The sequence below is a fragment of the Agelaius phoeniceus genome, chromosome 3 (genome assembly GCF_051311805.1).
Source record: "Agelaius phoeniceus isolate bAgePho1 chromosome 3, bAgePho1.hap1, whole genome shotgun sequence".
Lineage (NCBI taxonomy): Eukaryota > Metazoa > Chordata > Aves > Passeriformes > Icteridae > Agelaius > Agelaius phoeniceus.
The window spans coordinates 2,117,493-2,135,006 of NC_135267.1; the positions used below are offsets into that span (position 1 = coordinate 2,117,493).

The 17,514-nt window shown below is 43.2% G+C and overlaps 1 protein-coding gene across 1 annotated transcript in view; it reads right to left on the reverse strand.

Annotated features, from left to right (window-relative positions):
• Positions 1 to 17,514, reverse strand: part of CENPO (centromere protein O) — a 62,785-nt gene that overhangs the window by 7,452 nt on the left and 37,819 nt on the right. The window contains exons 6-7 of the mRNA XM_077176373.1: positions 9,483 to 9,820; positions 1,913 to 2,367 (exon numbers count right to left, since the gene is read on the reverse strand). Coding sequence (XP_077032488.1) covers positions 1,913 to 2,367; positions 9,483 to 9,820 — 793 coding nt within the window. The remainder of the gene's footprint in view (positions 1 to 1,912; positions 2,368 to 9,482; positions 9,821 to 17,514) is intronic.

Below are 17,514 nucleotides of genomic sequence, written 5' to 3' on the forward strand. Positions count from 1 at the left end.
CAAACCCCAAAGTTTTCACCCCATTCCCTTTGAGAATTCCAGGATTTCCTGGGAATTCTGACCCCAAATCCCAGATTTTCACCCCGTTCCCGTCGGGAATTCCAGGATTTTCTGGGAATTCTGACCCCAAATCCCAAACTTTGATCCCACAACAACCTCAAAATTCCTGAATTTCTCCCATGTTTATCCCAGAATTCTGAAGTTTTATCCCCAAAAATTCCCAGATTTTTCCTGGAATTCCAGAATTTTGATCCCCAGAATCCCAATCCCAAAACCCCCAAATCCCAAAGTTTGACCCCAGAATTCCCAGATTTTCCCCAGAATCCCCAATTCCCCCATTCTCACCCCATTCCCTTTTGCCATTCCGGGATTTTCTGGGAATTCTGACCCCAAATTTCCCAGATTTTCCCGGAATCCCAATCCCAAAATGACCTCAAAATTCCCAAATTTCTCCCATATTTGTCCCAGAATTCCGAAGTTTTATTCCAAAATTCCCAGGTTTTTCCTGGAATTCCAGAATTTTGATCCCCAAATCCCAAAGTTTGACCCCAGAATTCCCAGATTTTCCCCAGAATCCCCAATCCCCCTATTCTCACCCCATTCCCATTGGCAATTCCAGGATTTTCTGGGAATTCCCACCTCAAATCCCAAAATTTTGACCTCCAGATTCCCAGATTTTCCCAGAATCCCAACCCAAATTCCCACCATTTCTCCCCGTTCCCTTTGGACATTCCAGGATTTTCTGGGAATTCTGATCCCCATCATTCCCATTTTCCCACCCCGTTTCCTCTGGGAATTCTGGCCCCAAATCCCAAAGTTTGACCCCAGAATTCCCAGATTTTCCCCAGAATCCGCAATTCCCCCCATTCTCAGCCCGTTCCCTTTGGCAATCCCGTGATTTTCTGGGAATTCTGATCCCCACCATTCCCATTTTACCGCCCTGTTCCCTTTGGGAATTCTGGTCCCAAATCCCAAAGTTTGACCCCAAAATTCCCGGATTTTCCCCAAAATTCCCAACTCCCACCATTCTCACCCCATTCCCGTTGGCCATTCTGGGATTTTCTGGGCATTCTGGCCCCAAATCCCAAAGTTTGACCCCCAGATTCCCAGATTTTCCCCCGAATTCCCAATTTCCCCATTCTCACCCCGTTCCCTTTGGGAATTCTGATCCCAAATCCCAAAGTTTTACCCCAGAATCTCCAATCCCCACCATTCTCATTCCATTCCCTTTTGCAATTTTGGGATTTTCTGGGAATTCTGACCCCAAATTCCCAGATTTTCCCAGAATTCCAACCCCAAAATCCCCCAATTCCCACCATTCTCACCCTATTCCCGTTGGGAATTCTGACCCCAAATCCCAAAGTTTGACCCCAAAATTCCCGGATTTTCCCCAAAATTCCCAACTCCCACCATTCTCACCCCGTTCCCATTGGCAATTCCAGGATTTCCTGGGCATTCCAGTCCCAATTCCCAGATTTTCTCCCCAAAATTCCCGGATTTTCCCAGAATCCCAACTCCAATCCCCAATCCCCCCATTCTCACCCCATTCCCTTTTGCCATCCCAGGATTTCCTGGGAATTCTGATCCCCACCATTCCCATTTTCCCGCCCCGTTCCTGCTGCCGTTCCCAGCATTTCCCATCTGTTCCTGTCCCCATTATTCCCAGATTTCCCCCCATTTCCTTTTGCCATTCTGGGATTTTCTGGGAATTCCGGTCCCAAATTCCCAGATTTTCCCCAGAATCCCCAATCCCCCCATTCTCAGCCCGTTCCCATTGGGGATTCCAGGATTTCCCGTCCATTCCCATTTCCCCGCCCCATTCCCGTTCCCGTTCCCGTTCCCGTTCCCATTTTCCATCCCGTGGTTTCTGGTCCGTTCCCATTCCCATTTTCCATTCCGTGGTTTCCGGTGCATTCCCATTCCCATTCCCTGTTCCCATTTGTCCATCCCATGGTTTCCGGTCCGTTCCCATTCCCCGTTCCCATTCCCGTTCCCGTTGTTTCCCGTCCGTTCCCATTCCCCATTCCCGTTCCCGTCCCGTGGTTTCCGGTCCATTCCCCGTTCCCGGTTTCCATCCCGTGGTTTCCATTCCCATTCCCCGTTCCCGTTTCCCGTTCCGTGGTTTCCGGTCCGTTCCCATTCCCCGTTCCCATTTTCCATTCCGTGGTTTCTGGTCCGTTCCCGTTTCCCATCCCGTTGTTTCCGGTCCATTCCCCGTTTCCCATTCCCGTGGTTTCCGGTCCGTTCCCGTTCCCGTTTTCCGTTCCGTGTTTTCCGGTCCGCTCCCGGCCATGAGCGCGCGCAGGGCGCGGGGCAGGGGCAGCGCCAACAGCAGCGACCGCGGGGGAGCCCCTGGGGCTGAACCACCTGGGGAATGAACACGGGGGGGGGGGGGGGGGGAATCATCGGGGAAAAATCGGGAAAACGGGAATTCACGGGGAAATCTGGGGGTTTTGGGGGTTTTGGAATTGAAATTCCGGGAAAAATCTGGGAATTCTGGAGGTTTTGGGGATCGAAATTGTGGAACCCAGGGGGGAGCAGGGGCTGAACCACCTGGGGAATGAACATGGCGGGGGGGGGGAATCATCGGGGAAAAATGGGAATTCACGGGGAAATCTGGGGGTTTTGGGATTGAAATTCCAGGAAAAATCTGGGAATTTTGGAGGTTTTGGGGATCGAAATTGTGGAATTCCAGGGGAAATCTGGGAGTTCTGGGATGAAGATTCACACATTTGGAGAAAATCTGGGAATTTTGGAGGTTTTGGGATCAAAATTCCAGGAAAAATCTGGAAATTTTGGGGATTTTTTGGGATTTTCGTCGTTTTTCCCAGGAATTTTGGGGGTTTTCTTCTGCAGAATTCCAGGAATTTCTCCTGGGAATTTCCGATTTTTTTTCCCAGGAATTTTGATTTTCATTGTTTTTCCCAGGAATTATCAGTTTTTCCCAGGAATTTTCCCCAGGAATTTTCCATCTCTCCCAGGAATTTTAGGGGTTTTCTTTTCCAGAAAATTCTGGGAATTTTTTCCAGGAATTTCTCCATTTTCCCAGGGAATTTTGACCATTTTCCCCAGAAAATTCCAGGAGATTTTCCCAGAAAAGTCCAGTGTTTTTTTCCTGGAAATTTTGCCATTTTCCTCGGGAATTTCATCCTTTTTCCCAGAGAATTCCAGGAATTTTTCCCAGGGAATTCCAGGATTTTTCCCCAGGAATTCTGGGGGGTTTTCCAGGGAATTTCACTGTTTTCCCCCAGGAATTTCATCCTTTTCCCAGAGAATTCCAGGAATTTTTCCTCAGGAATTTTTGTTGTTTTTTTTTCCCCAGAGAATTCCAGAAATTTTTCCCAGGAATTTCAGGATTCTTTTCCCCAAATCCCCACCTTTGCCCTCAGAATTCCCCAAATTCCCCCCACTTTTCCCCAACTTTGCCCTCAAATTTCCGCAATTTTTCCCCAATTTTCCCCAACTTTGCCCTCAGAATTCCCCAATTTTTCCCCAATTTTTCCCCAATTTTCCCCAACTTTGCCCCCCGAATTCCCCAAATTCCCCCCAACTTTGCCCTCAGAATTCCCCAAATTCCCCCCCATTTTTCCCCAACTTTGCCCTCAAATTTCCCCAATTTTTCCACAATTTTTCCACAATTTTTCCCCAACTTTGCCCTCAGAATTCCCCAAATTCCCCCCAACTTGGCCCAACTTTGCCCTCAAATTTCCACAATTTTCCCCAACTTTGCCCTCAAATTTCCCCAATTTTCCCCAAATTTTCCCCAACTTTGCCCTCAGAATTCCCCAATCTTCCACAATTTTCCCCAATTTTGCCCTCAGAATTCCCCAAATTCCCCCCAACTTGGCCCAACTTTGCCCTCAAATTTCCCCAATTTTTCCACAATTTTTCCCCAATTTTTCCCCAACTTTGCCCTCAATTTTCCCCAACTTTGCCCTCAGAATTCCCCAAATTTCCCCACTTTTCCCCAACTTTGCCCTCAAATTTCCCCAATTTTGCCCTCAAATTTCCCCAATTTTTCCCCAAATTTTCCCCAACTTTGCCCTCAGAATTCCCCAAATTCCCCCCAATTTTCCCCAACTTTGCCCTCAAATTTCCCCAATTTTCCCCCAATTTTTCCACAATTTTCCCCAACTTTGCCCTCAATTTTCCCCAATTTTTCCCCAACTTTGCCCTCAAATTTCCCCAATTTTTCCCCAACTTTGCCCTCAAATTTCCCCAATTTTCCCCAACTTTGCCCTCAAATTTCCCCCAACTTTGCCCTCAAATTTCCCCAATTTTTCCCCAATTTTTCTACAATTTCCCCCAACTTTGCCCTCAAATTTCCCTAATTTTTCCACGATTTTTCCACAATTTTCCCCAATTTTGCCCTCAGAATTCCCCAAATTCCCCCCAACTTGGCCCAACTTTGCCCTCAAATTTCCCCAAATTTCCCAACTTTGCCCTCAAATTTCCCCAATTTTTCCCCAATTTTCCCCAACTTTGCCCTCAAATTTCCCATTTTTCCCCAATTTTTCCCCAATTTTTCCCCAACTTTGCCCTCAGAATTCCCCAATTTTTCCCCAATTTTTCCCAACTTTGCCCTCAAATTTCCCCAATTTTTCCTCAATTTTTCCCCAACTTTGCCCTCAGAATTCCCCAAATTCGCCCCAACTTTTCCCCAACTTTGCCCTCAAATTTCCCCAATTTTCCCCAACTTTGCCCTCAAATTTCCACAATTTTTCCCAACTTTGCCCTCAGAATTCCCCAATCTTCCACAATTTTCCCCAATTTTGCCCTCAGAATTCCCCAAATTCCCCCAACTTGGCCCAACTTTGCCCTCAAATTTCCCCAATTTTTCCCCCTCAGAATTCCCCCGATTCCCCCCAACTTTGCCCTCAAATTTCCCCAACTTTGCCCTCAAATTTCCCCAATTTTTCCACAATTTTCCCCAATTTTTCCCACTTTTGCCCTCAGAATTCCCCAAATTTCCCCAAATTTCCCCCAAATTTCCCCCAAATTCCCAATTTCCCCTCCCTCACCTTCCTGGCTCCTCAGGGGGTCCCTGTGCAGGAGCCGCGCCTGCGCTTCCAGAACGTTCCAGGGGCTTCCCTCAGCAATTTCCTCGGGATTTTCGGGAATTTCCAGAATTTTCCCGGCAATTCCGGGGTTTTCTTTGGGAATTTTGGGGTTTTTTTCGGGAATTTCGGGGTTTTTTTGGGAATTTTGGGGGTTTTTTTGGGAATTTTGGGGTTTTTCCGGGGAATGCGGCAGCGGTGGCTGAGGAGGTTGCACAGGGAGTTACCCCTGGAGGCACCCGGGGAATTCCTCCTGGAAATGAGGAAATTTGGGAATTTTGGGGATTTTGGGGAAATTGGGGGTTTTGGGAAAAATTTGGGAGAAATTTCATGGGAAATTTGGGGGATTTTAGGGGAAAATTTGGGGATTTGGGGGAGAAATTTGGGGATATTGTGAGAAATTTGGGAATTTTGGGAATAAATTTGGGGATGTTGAGGGAAAAATTGGGGATTTTGGGGGGATTTTGGGGGAAAATTGGGAGAAATTTGGGGATTTTGGGGGAAATTTGGGGGGAAATTTGGGGAAAATTTTGGAGAAATATGGGGGAAATTTGGGTATTTTGGGGAAAAATTTGGGATTGGGGGGGAATTTGGGATTTTGGGGAAAGAAAATTGGGGATTTTGGGGGAAAATTGGGAGAAATTTGGGGATTTTGGGGGGAATTGGGATTTTGGGGAAAGAAAATTGGGGATTTTTGGGGAAAATTGGGAGAAATTTGGGGATTTTGAGGGGAATTTGGGGATTTTGGGAAAAATTTGGGGAGGAATTTGGGGAAAATTTCGGAGAAATATGGGGGAAAATTTCGGAGAAATATGGGGGAAAATTTGGGTATTTTGGGGAAAAATTTGGGATTTTGGGGGGAATTTTGGAGGAAAATTTGGAAAAATTTGGGGATTTTGGGGGAATTGGGAGAAATTTGGGGATTGTGGGGGAAATTTTGGGGGGAAATTGGGGATTTTTGGGGGAAATTTGGGGGAAATTTGGGGGTTTGGGGGGGAATTTGGGGAAAATTTCGGAGAAATATGGGGGAAAATTTGGGTATTTTGGGGAAAAATTTGGGATTTTGGGGGGAAATTTGGGGATTGTGGGGGAATTTTGAGAGAAATTTGAGGATTTGGGGGGAAAATTGGGAGAAATTTGGGGATTTTGGGGGAACATTTGGGGGATTTTGAGGGGAATTTTGGGATTTTGGGGAAAATTGGGGGGATTTTGGGAGAAAATTTGGGGATTTTAGGGGAAAATTTTGGGAGAAATTTGGGGGGAAAATGTGGGGATTTTGGAAACAATTTGAGGGCAAAATTGGGAATTTTGGGAGAAATTTGTGGGAATTTGTGGGAATTTAGGAGAAAACTTTGGGAATTTTGGGAGGAACTTCGAGAAATCTGGGAAGAATTTGGGGGAAAATTGGGAATTTTGGGGGGAAATTTGGGGATTTTGTGAGAAAAATTCCAGAATTTTGGGAAGAATTTGTGGATTTTGGGAATAAATTTGGGGATTTTAGCAGAAAATTGGGGGGAATTTGGGGATTTCGAGGCAAAATTGGGAGAAATTTGGGGATTTTGGGGGGAAATTTTGGGGAGTTTGGGAGAAAATTTGGGGACAAATTTGGGGAAAATTTTGGAGAAATATGGGGGAAAATTTGGGATTTTGGGAAAAAAATGTGAGGATTTTGAGAAGGAATCAGGAAAGAATTTGGGGATTTTGGGAGAAATTTGGGGGGAAAATTTGGGATTTTGGGGGAAAATTTTGGAGAAATAGGGGGAAATTTGGGGATTTTGGGGAAAAATTTGGGATTTTGGGGGAAATTTGGGAGAAATTTGGGGATTTGGGGGGAAAATTTGGGGGATTTTGAGGGGAATTTTTGGAGAAAATTTGGGGATTTTGGGGAGGAATTTGGGGATTTTGGGGAAAAATTTGGATTTTGGGGGAAAATTGGGAGAAATTTGGGGATTTTGGGGGAAAATTTGGGGGAGTTTTGGAGAAAATTTGGGGAGAAATTTTGGAGAAATATGGGCAAAATTTGGGGATTTTGGGAAAAAATTTGAGGATTTTGAGAAGGAAGCAGGAAAGAATTTGGGGATTTTGGGGAGAATTTGGGGGAAATTTGGGGATTTTGGGGGAAATTTGGGGATTTTTGGGGGAATTTTGAGAGAAATTTGGGGATTTTGGGGGGAAATTTGGGGGTTTTGGGGAGTTTGGGAGAAAATTTTGGAGAAATAGGGGGGAAAATTTGGGGATTTTGGGAAAAAATGTGAGGATTTTGAGAAGGAATCAGGAAAGAATTTGGGGATTTTGAGGAGAAGTTTGGGGGTTTTGGGGAATTTTGGGATTTTGGGAGAAATTTGGGGGGAAAATTTGGGGTTTTGGGAGAAATTTGGGGATTTTGGGGAAAATTTGGGATTTTGGGGGAAATTGGGAGAATTTGGGGTTTTGGAAGGAATTTGGGAAGTTTTGGGAGGGATTTTAGGGGGAATTTTGGGGGGATTTTAGGGGAATTTTAAGGGGATTTTGGAGGAATTTCAGAGGGATTTTAGGGGAATTTTGGGAGGAATTTTGGGAAGAATTTAGGAATTTTGGGAGGAATTTCAGAGGAATTGTTGGGAGGGATTTTAGGGGGATTTTGGGGGGAATTTCAGAGGAAATTTGGGAGGAATTTTGTGAAGAACTTTGGGAATTTTAGGAGGAATTTTGGGAGGAATTTGGGGAGGAATTTTAATTGGATTTTGGGAGGGATTTTAGTGGAATTCCAGAGGAATTTTGGAGGAATTTTAGGGGATTTGGGGAGGAATTTAGGGGAATTTTAGAGGGGTTTTGGGAAGAACTTGGGAATTTTGGAGGAATTTTAGGGGGATTTTGGGAGGAATTTTGTGAAGAACTTGGGAATAATTTGGGAATTTTGGGAGGAATCTTGGGAAGAACTTTGGGAGGATTTTTGGGAGGATTTTTGGGAGGAAATTAGAGGAAAATCGGGAATTTTGGGAGGAATTTTAGGAGGAGTTTTAGGGGAATTTTGGGAGGGATTTTAGGGGAATTTTAGAGGAAATTGGGGAGGAATTTTAGGGGAATTTTGCGAAAACTTTGGGTATTTAGGGAGGAATTTTGGAAGAACTTGGGAATTTTGGGAGGAATTTTAGGAGGAATTTCAGGGGAAATTTGGGAGGGATTTTAGAGGAAATTTGGGAGGAATTTTGGAAGGAATTTTAGGGGGATTTTGGAAGGAATTTTAGGGGGATTTTGGGAAGGACGTGGGAATTATGGGAGGAATTTTGGGAAGAATTTGAAAAGAACTTTGGGAGGAATTTTAGGGGATTCTGGGAGGAATTTTGGAGGAATTTTGGGAGGAATTTTAGGGGGATTTTGGGAGGAATTTTGGGAGGAATTTCAGAGGAATTTTAGGGGAATTTTGGGAGGAATTTTAGAATAATTTTAGGAGAAATTTGAAAAGAACTTTGGGGGAATTTTAGAGGAATTTCAGAGGGATTTTGGAGGAATTTTGGGAGGAAGTTTAAGGAAATTTTGGGAGGAATTTCAGGGGATTTTAGGAATTTTGGGAGGAATTTTGGGAGGAAGTTTGAGGAAATTTTGGGAGGAATTTCAGGGGGATTTTAGGAATTTTGGGAGGAATTTTGGGAGGAATTTTAGGGTAATTTTGGGAGGAATTTCAGAGGAATTTTACAGGTATTTTGTAGGAATTTTGGGAGGAATTTGAGGGGAATTTTGGGAGGATTTCAGGGGGATTTGAGGGTAATTTTGGGAGTAATTTCAGGGGGATTTTAGGAATTTTGGGAGGAATTTCAGAGGGATTTCAGGGTAATTTTGGGAGGAATTTCAGGGGGATTTAGGAATTTTGGGAGGAATTTCAGGGGATTTGAGGGTAATTTTGGGAGGAATTTCAGAGGGATTTCAGGGTAATTTTGGGAGGAATTTCAGGGGGATTTGAGGGAATTTTGGGAGGAATTTCAGAGGATTTCAGGGTGATTTTGGGAGGGATTTTGGGGGGATTTTAGAGGAATTTTAGGGGATTTTTGAAGGAATTTCAGAGGAATTTAGGAGAATTTTGGGAGGAATTTTAGGAGGAGTTTTAGGGGATTTTGGGGGGAATTTTGCGAAGAACTTTGGGAATTTTGAGAGGAATTTTAGGGGGATTTTGGAAGGACTTGGGAATTTTGGGAGGAATTTTAAGGTAATTTTGGGAGGAATTTTAGGAGGAATTTAAGGGGGATTTTAGGGGGATTTTGGGAGGAATTTTAGGGGTGTTTTGGGAAGAACGTGGGAATTTTGGGAGGAATTTCAGGGGATTTTTGGAGGAAATTTGGGAGGAATTTTAGAGGGATTTTAGAGGAATTTCAGGGAATTTTAGGGTAATTTTGTGAGTAACTTCAGGGAGATTTCAGGGTAATTTTGGAGCTGTTTGTGGCTGCCCACCTGGCCGGCCCTGAGCTGCTGCCTCCCGGCCACGAAGGCGCTGAGGGCGCGGCCGAGGCTGCGCAGGAACTCCCGGGGGCGGCCGGGCAGGAACTGCTGGGCCAGGCCCTGCAGGGGGACGGAGGGGGGGATGCAGTGGCGGCCCAGCCGCAGCCCCTGGAGGGATTCCCGGCATTCCTGGGATTCCCTGGATGCCTGGGATGGATCCTGGGATTCCCTGGATCCTTGGGATGGATCCTGGAGCAGCTCCAGGTGGAAGGAGTCCAGCAGGGCGCCCTGGCAGGCCGTGTGCAGGGAGAAGGAGAGGCCGCGGCGGGAGAGCTGCGCACAGCAGAGACCTGAGGGAGCACAGGGGGAAGGATGAGCTGGGGATTGGCTGGAAATGATCCAGAATGATCCCAGAATGGTCTGGGAATTGTCTGAAAATGATCTCAAAATTGTCCTGGAATGATCCCAGAATGATCTGGAATTGTCCCAAATGATCCCAGAATGATCCCAGAATGGTCTGGAATTGTCTCCATATGACACCAGAATGATCTGGGAATTGTCCCCATATGACCCCGAAATGAGCTGGGAATCGTCTCCAAATGATCCCAAAATTATCTGGGAATTGTCTGAAAATGATCCCAAAATTATCCAAAATTGTGTCTGGGAATTGTCTGAAAATGATCCCAAAATTGTCCTGGAATTATCCAAAATGATCCAGAATGATCTGGGAATTGTCTGAAAATTATCCCAGAATGATCCCAAACTGATCTGGAATTGTCTTAAAATGACCCAAAAATGGTCTGGAATTGTCCTCAAATGATCCCAAAATGGTCTGAGAATGAGTGGAAAATGATCCCAAAATTGTCCAGGAATCGTCCCCAAATGATCCCAGAATGATCTGGGAATTGTCTTAAAATGACCCAAAAATGATCTGGGAATTGTCCCCAAATTATCCCAGAATTGTCTGAAAATTATCCCAAAATGATCCCAGAATGGTCTGGGAATTGTCCCCAAATGATCCCAAAATGATCCTAAAATGATCTGGGAATTGTCCTCAAATGATCCCAAGACTATCCAGAATGGTCTGGGAATCGTTTGAAAATGATCCCAAAATTGTCCTGGAATTATCCCCAAATGATCCCAGAAAGGTCTGGGAATTGTCCTCAAATGATCCCAAAATTGTCCCAAAATGATCTGGGAATTGTCCCCAAAGGATCCCAAAATGATCTGGGAATGAGTGGAAAAGTATCCCAGAATGCTCTGGGAATTGTCTGAAAATGACCCAAAAATGGTCTGGGAATTGTCCTCAAATGATCCCAAAATGATCCCAGAATGAGTGGAAAATGATCCCAGAATGATCCCAGAATGGTCTGGGAATTGTCCCCAAATGATCCCAAAATTGTCCCAGAATTATCCCAAAACTATCCCAGAATGATCTGGGAATTGTCTGAAAATGATCCCAAAATTATCTGAGAATCATCTCCAAATGATCCAAAATGATCTGGGAATTGTCTTAAAATGATCCCAGAATGATCTGGGAATCATCTCCACATGACCCCAGAATGGTTCAGGAATGAGTGGAAAATAATCCCAAAATTATCCCAAAATGATCTGGGAATTGTCCCCAAATGATCCCAGAATGATCCCAGAATGGTCTGGGAATGAGTGGAAAATGATCCCAAAATGATCCCAGAATGGCCTGGGAATTGTCCCAAATGATCCCAAAATGATCCCAGAATGGTCTGGGAATTGTCCCCAAATGATCCCAAAATTGTCCCGGAATTATCCCAAAACTATCCCAGAATGGTCTGGGAATCGTCTGAAAATGATCCCAGAATGATCTGGGAATTGTCTTAAAATTATCCCAAAATGATCCGGAAATTAGTGGAAAATGATCCCAAAATGATCTGGGAATTGTCTGAAAATGATCCCAAATTTATCCCAAAATGATCTGGGAATGAGCGGAAAATTATCCCAAAATGATCTGGGAATTGTCCCCAAATGATCCCAGAATGGTCTGGGAATTGTCCTCAAATGATCCCAAAATTGTCCTGGAATTATCCCAAAATGATCCCAGAATGGTCTGGGAATTGTCCCCAAATGATCCCAGAATGGTCTGGGAATGAGTGGAAAATGATCCCAAAAGGATCCCAGAATGATCCGGGAATCCTCTTCAAATGACCCAGAATGGTTCAGGAATGAGTTGAAAATTATCCCAAAATGATCTGGGAATTGTCTGAAAATGATCCCAGAATCATCTGGGAATTGTCTTAAAATGATCCCAAAATGATCCAGGAATTGTCTTAAAATGATCCCAGAATGGTCTGGGAATTGTCTCCACATGACCCCAGAATGGTGTGGGAATGAGTGGAAAATGATCCCAAAATTGTCCCAAAATGATCTGGGAATTGTCCCCAAATGATCCCAGAATGATCTGGGAATGAGTGGAAAATGATCCCAAAATGATCCGGGAAATTATCTTAAAATGATCCCAAAGTGATCCGGGAATCGTCCTAAAATGATCCCAGAATGATCTGGGAATTGTCTTGAAATGATCCCAGAATGCTCTGGGAATGAGTGGAAAATGATCCCAAAATGATCCGGGAATTGTCTGAAAATGATCCCAGAATTGTCTTAAAATGACCCGAAAATGATCTGGGAATTGTCCCCAAATGATCCCAAAATTATCCCAGAATGATCTGGGAATCGTCCCCAAATGATCCCAAAATGGTCTGGGAATTGTCTCCAAATGACCCCAAGTTTATCTGGGAATTGTCTGAAAATGATCCCAAAATGGTCTGGGAATGAGTGGAAAATGATCCCAGAATGATCTGGGAATTGTCTCCACATGACCCTAAAATGATCTGGGAATTGTCTTGAAATGATCCCAAAATGGTCCAGGAATCATCTTCAAATGACCCCAAGGTTATCTGGGAATTGTCTTAAAATGATCCCAAAATGATCCCAAAATGATCTGGGAACTGTCCCCAAATGATCCCAAACTGATCTGGGAATTGTCTTAAAATGACCCAAAATGGTCTGGGAATTGTCTCCAAATGATCCCAAAATGGTCTGGGAATGAGTGGAAAATGATCCCAGAATGATCCCAAAATGATCCGGGAATCGTCTCCACATGATCCCAATGGTGTCTGGGAATTGTCTTGAAATGACCCCAGAATGGTCTGGGAATGAGTGGAAAATGATCCCAAAATGATCCGGGAAATTATCTTAAAATTATCCCAAAGTGATCCGGGAATCGTCCTAAAATGATCCCAGAATGGTCTGGGAATGAGTGGAAAATGATCCCAGAATGATCTGGGAATTGTCTTAAAATTATCCCAATGGTGTCTGGGAATTGTCTGAAAATTATCCCAGGGTTATCCCAGAATGATCTGGGAATTATCCCAGAATGATCCAGGAATCGTCTCCAAATGACCCCAGAATGATCTGGGAATGAGCAGAAAATGATCCCAATGGCGTCTGGGAATTGTGGAAAATGATCCCAGAATGGTCTTGGAATTGTCTGAAAATGACCCCAAGGTTATCTGGGAATTGTCTTAAAATTATCCCAGAATTATCCCAGAATGATCTGGGAATTGTCCCAGAATGATCCCACAATGGTCTGGGAATCGTCTCCACATGATCCCAATGGTGTCTGGGAATTGTCTTGAAATTATCCCAGAATTGTCCCAAAATGGTCTGGGAATTGTCCCCAAAGGATCCCAGAATGATCTGAGAATGAGTGGGAAATGATCCCAAAATGATCTGGGAATTGTCTGAAAATGATCCCAAAATGATCTGGGAATCATCTCCACATGACCCCAAAATGATCCGGGAATCGTCTCCAAATGACCCCAAGTTTATCTGGGAATTGTCTTAAAAGGATCCCAGAATGGTCTGGAATTATCTGGGAATGATCCCAGAATGATCTGGGAATCGTCCCCAGAGGATCCCAGAATGATCTGAGAATGAGTGGAAAATGATCCCAGAATGATCTGGGAATTGTCCCCAAATGATCCCAAAATTGTCCTGGAATGATCCCAAAATGATCCAGGAATGATCTGGGAATTGTCTCCACATGACCCCAGAATGATCTGGGAATGAGTGGAAAATGATCCCAAAATGATCCCAGAATGGTCTGGGAATTGTCTTAAAATGACCCAAAAATGGTCTGGGAATTGTCCTCAAATGATCCCAGAATGATCTGGGAATGAGTGGAAAATGATCCCAGAATGATCCCAGAATGGTCTGGGAATTGTCTGAAAATGATCCCAAAATTGTCCCGGAATTATCCCAAAACTATCCCAGAATGATCTGGGAATTGTCTGAAAATGATCCCAGAATGATCTGGGAATTGTCTTAAAATTATCCCAAAATGATCCGGAAATGAGTGGAAAATGATCCCAAAATTATCTGGGAATTGTCTGAAATGATCCCAAAATTATCCCAAAATGATCTGGGAATGAGCGGAAAATGATCCCAAAATGATCTGGGAATTGTCCCCAAATGATCCCAGAATGGTCTGGGAATTTTCTGAAAATGATCCCAAAATTGTCCCGGAATTATCCCAAAACTATCCCAGAATGATCTGGGAATTGTCTGAAAATGATCCCAGAATGGTCTGGGAATCGTCTCCACATGATCCCAGAATGATCTGGGAATGAGTGGAAAATGATCCCAGAATGATCTGGGAATTGTCTGAAAATGATCCCAAAATTATCCCAAAATGATCTGGGAATCGTCTCCAAATGATCCCAAAATTATCTGGGAATTGTCTGAAAATGATCCCAGAATTATCCCAAAATGGTGTCTGGGAATTGTCCCCAAATGATCCCAAAATTGTCCTGGAATTATCCCAAAATGATCCCAGAATGGTCTGGGAATTGTCCTCAAATGACCCCAGAATGATCCCAGAATGGTCTGGGAATTGTCTGAAAATGATCCCAAAATTGTCCTGGAATTATCCCCAAATGATCCAGGAATGGTCTGGGAATCGTCTCCACATGACCCCAGAATGATCTGGGAATGAGTGGAAAATGATCCCAAAATGATCTGGGAATTGTTTTAAAATGATCCCAGAATTGTCCTGGAATCGTCCCAAAATGATCTGGGAATTGTCCCCAAAGGATCCCAGAATTATCCCAAAATGACCCGGGAATCCTCTTCAAATGATCCCAACATTTCTGGGAATGAGCGGAAAATGATCCCAGAATTATCCAGGAATTGTCCTGGAACGATCCCAAAATTATCTGGGAATGAGCTCAGAATAATCCTGGAATTATCCCTAAAAAAAAATTCCCAATTGCCCATAAAATTCCTTGGGAATTCCCACTCTTTTCTCAAAAATTCCCAATTTTCCCCCCAAAAAATTCCCAACTTTCCCAAAGAATTCCACTCTTTCCCCCAAAATTTCCCAATTTTCCCCCAAAAATTCCCTGTTTACCATAAAAATTCTCCATTTTCTCCAAAATTCCCCATTTTCCATAAAAATTCCCAATTTCCCCACAAAATTCCAGCTTTTATCCCAAAGAATTCTGGCTCTTTCCCCCAAAAATTCCCCATTTTTGCCAAAAAATTCCTCAATTTTCCCCCCAAAATTCCCCATTTTCCATAAAAATTCCCTATTTCCCCCCAAAATTCCCCATTTTCTCCAAAATTTCCCAATTTTCCGTTAAAACTTCCCCATTTTCCAAAAAAAATTCCCATTTCCCTAAAGAATTTTGGCATTTTCCCCAGAAAATTCCCAATTTCCCCACACAATTCCAGCTTTTTATCCCAAAGAATTCTGGCTCTTCCCCCAAAATTCCCATTTTCCCAAAAAATTCCCCATTTTCCATCAGCATTCCCAATTTTTTCCCCCAAAAATTCCCCATTTTCCATAAAAATTCTCAATTTTTCCCCCAAAAATTCCCAATTTCCCACACGATTCCAGCTTTTTGTCCCAAAAAATTCCCATTTTTGCCCCAAAATTCCCTTTTTCCGCACACAATTCCAGCTTTTTCCCCCACAGAATTCTGGCTCTTTCCCCCAACCCCAGAAAATTCCCAATTTTCCCCCTAAAAATTCCCAATTTTCCATAAAATCCCCATTTTCCCCCAAAAATTCCCAATTTCCCCCCAGAATTTTGGTTTTTCCCACCCAAATCTTTGGGAATTCCGGCTCTTTGCCCCCAAAATTCCCAATTTTCCTCCCCACAGAATTCCAGCTCTTCTCCCCAAGAAATTCCCCAATTTCCAGCAAAATTCCCCATTTTTGCCCCAAAATTCCCAGAATTCCCTGAAGAATTCCCAAAATTCCCACCCAATCCCTTGGGAATTCTGTCTCTTTCCCCAAAAAATTCCCAATTTTCCCCCAAAAATTCCACATTTTTGCCCAAAAATTCCCAATTTCCCCACACAATTCCAGCTTTTTGTCCCAAGGAATTCTGGCTCTTTCCCACAAAAATTCCCAATTTCCCCCTAAAAATTCCCAATTTTCCCAAAGAATTCCAGATTTTTGTCCAAAAAATTCCCAATTTTCCCCCAAAAATTCCCCATTTTCCATAAAATTCCCAATTTTCCATCAAAATTCCCAAATTTCCCCTAAAATTCCCCAATTTCCCCACACAATTCCAGCTTTTCATCCCAAAGAATTCTGGCTCTTTCCCCCCCAAAATTTCCCCATTTTCCCCCAAAAATTCCCAATTTTCCATAAAAAATCCCCCATTTTCCCCTAAAAAATTCCCCATTTTTGCCCAAAATTCCCAATTTCCCATCCAAATTCCCCATTTCCCATCAAAATTCCCCATTTTCCATCCAAATTCCCAATTTTCACCCAAAATTTTCCAATTTTCCCCAAAGAATTCCAGCTTTTTGTCCCAAAAAGTTCCCAATTTTCCCAAATAATTCTGGCTCTTCGCCCCAAAAATTCCCCATTTTCCATAAAAATTCCCAATTTTCCATAAAATATTCCCAATTTTCCCAAAGAATTCTGGCTCTTTCCCCCCCCCAAAAAAATTCCCAATTTTCCCCCCAAAATTCCCAATTTTCCATTAAAAACCCCCATTTTCACCCAAAATTTCCCCATTTTCACCCAAAACTTCCCAATTTCCCCCCAAAAATTCCCAATTTTCCATTAAAACTCCCCATTTTCACCCAGAAAATTGGGAATTTTCCATCAAAATTCCCCATTTTCCATAAAAAAATCCCCCATTTTTCCCCAAAAATTCCCAATTTTCCCCCCAAAATTCCCCTTTTTCCATCAAAATCCCCCATTTTCCCCTAAAAAATTCCCCATTTTCGCCCAAAACTTCCCAATTTACCCCCAAAAATTCCCCATTTTCCATCAAAATTCCCGATTTCCCCCCAAAAATTCCCAATTTTCCATTAAAATTACCCATTTTCACCCAAAAATTCCCCAATTTCCCCAAGAAAATTCCCCATTTTCCATCCAAATTCCCCATTTTCCATCCAAATTCCCAATTTTCCCCCCAAAATTCCCCATTTTCCCCACACAATTCCAGCTTTTTGTCCCAAAGAATTCCAGCTCTTTCCCCCCAAAATTCCCAATTTTTACCTTCAAAAATTCCCAATTTTCCATAAAAATTCCCCAATTTCCCTCACAGAATTCCAGCTTCTTGTCCCCCCAGAAAATTCCCAATTTTCCCAAAGAATTCTGGCTCTTTCCATTAAAAATTCCCAATTTTCCATAAAAATTCCATCTCTTTCCCCAAAACATTCCCCATTTTCCCCCAAAATTCCCCATTTTCGCCCAAAAATTCCCACTTTTCCCCCAAAATTCTCCATTTTTATCCAAAAATTCCCAATTTTCCCCCCAAAATTCCCAATTTTCCATTAAAAACCCCCATTTTCACCCAAAATTTCCCCATTTTCACCCAAAACTTCCCAATTTCCCCCCAAAATTCCCGATTTTCCAAAAAAATTCCCCATTTTCGCCCAAAAATTCCCCAATTTTCCCCCAAAATTCCCCATTTTCCATCAAAATTCCCCATTTTTCCCCCAAAAATTCCCAATTTCCCACACGATTCCAGCTTTTTGTCCCAAAA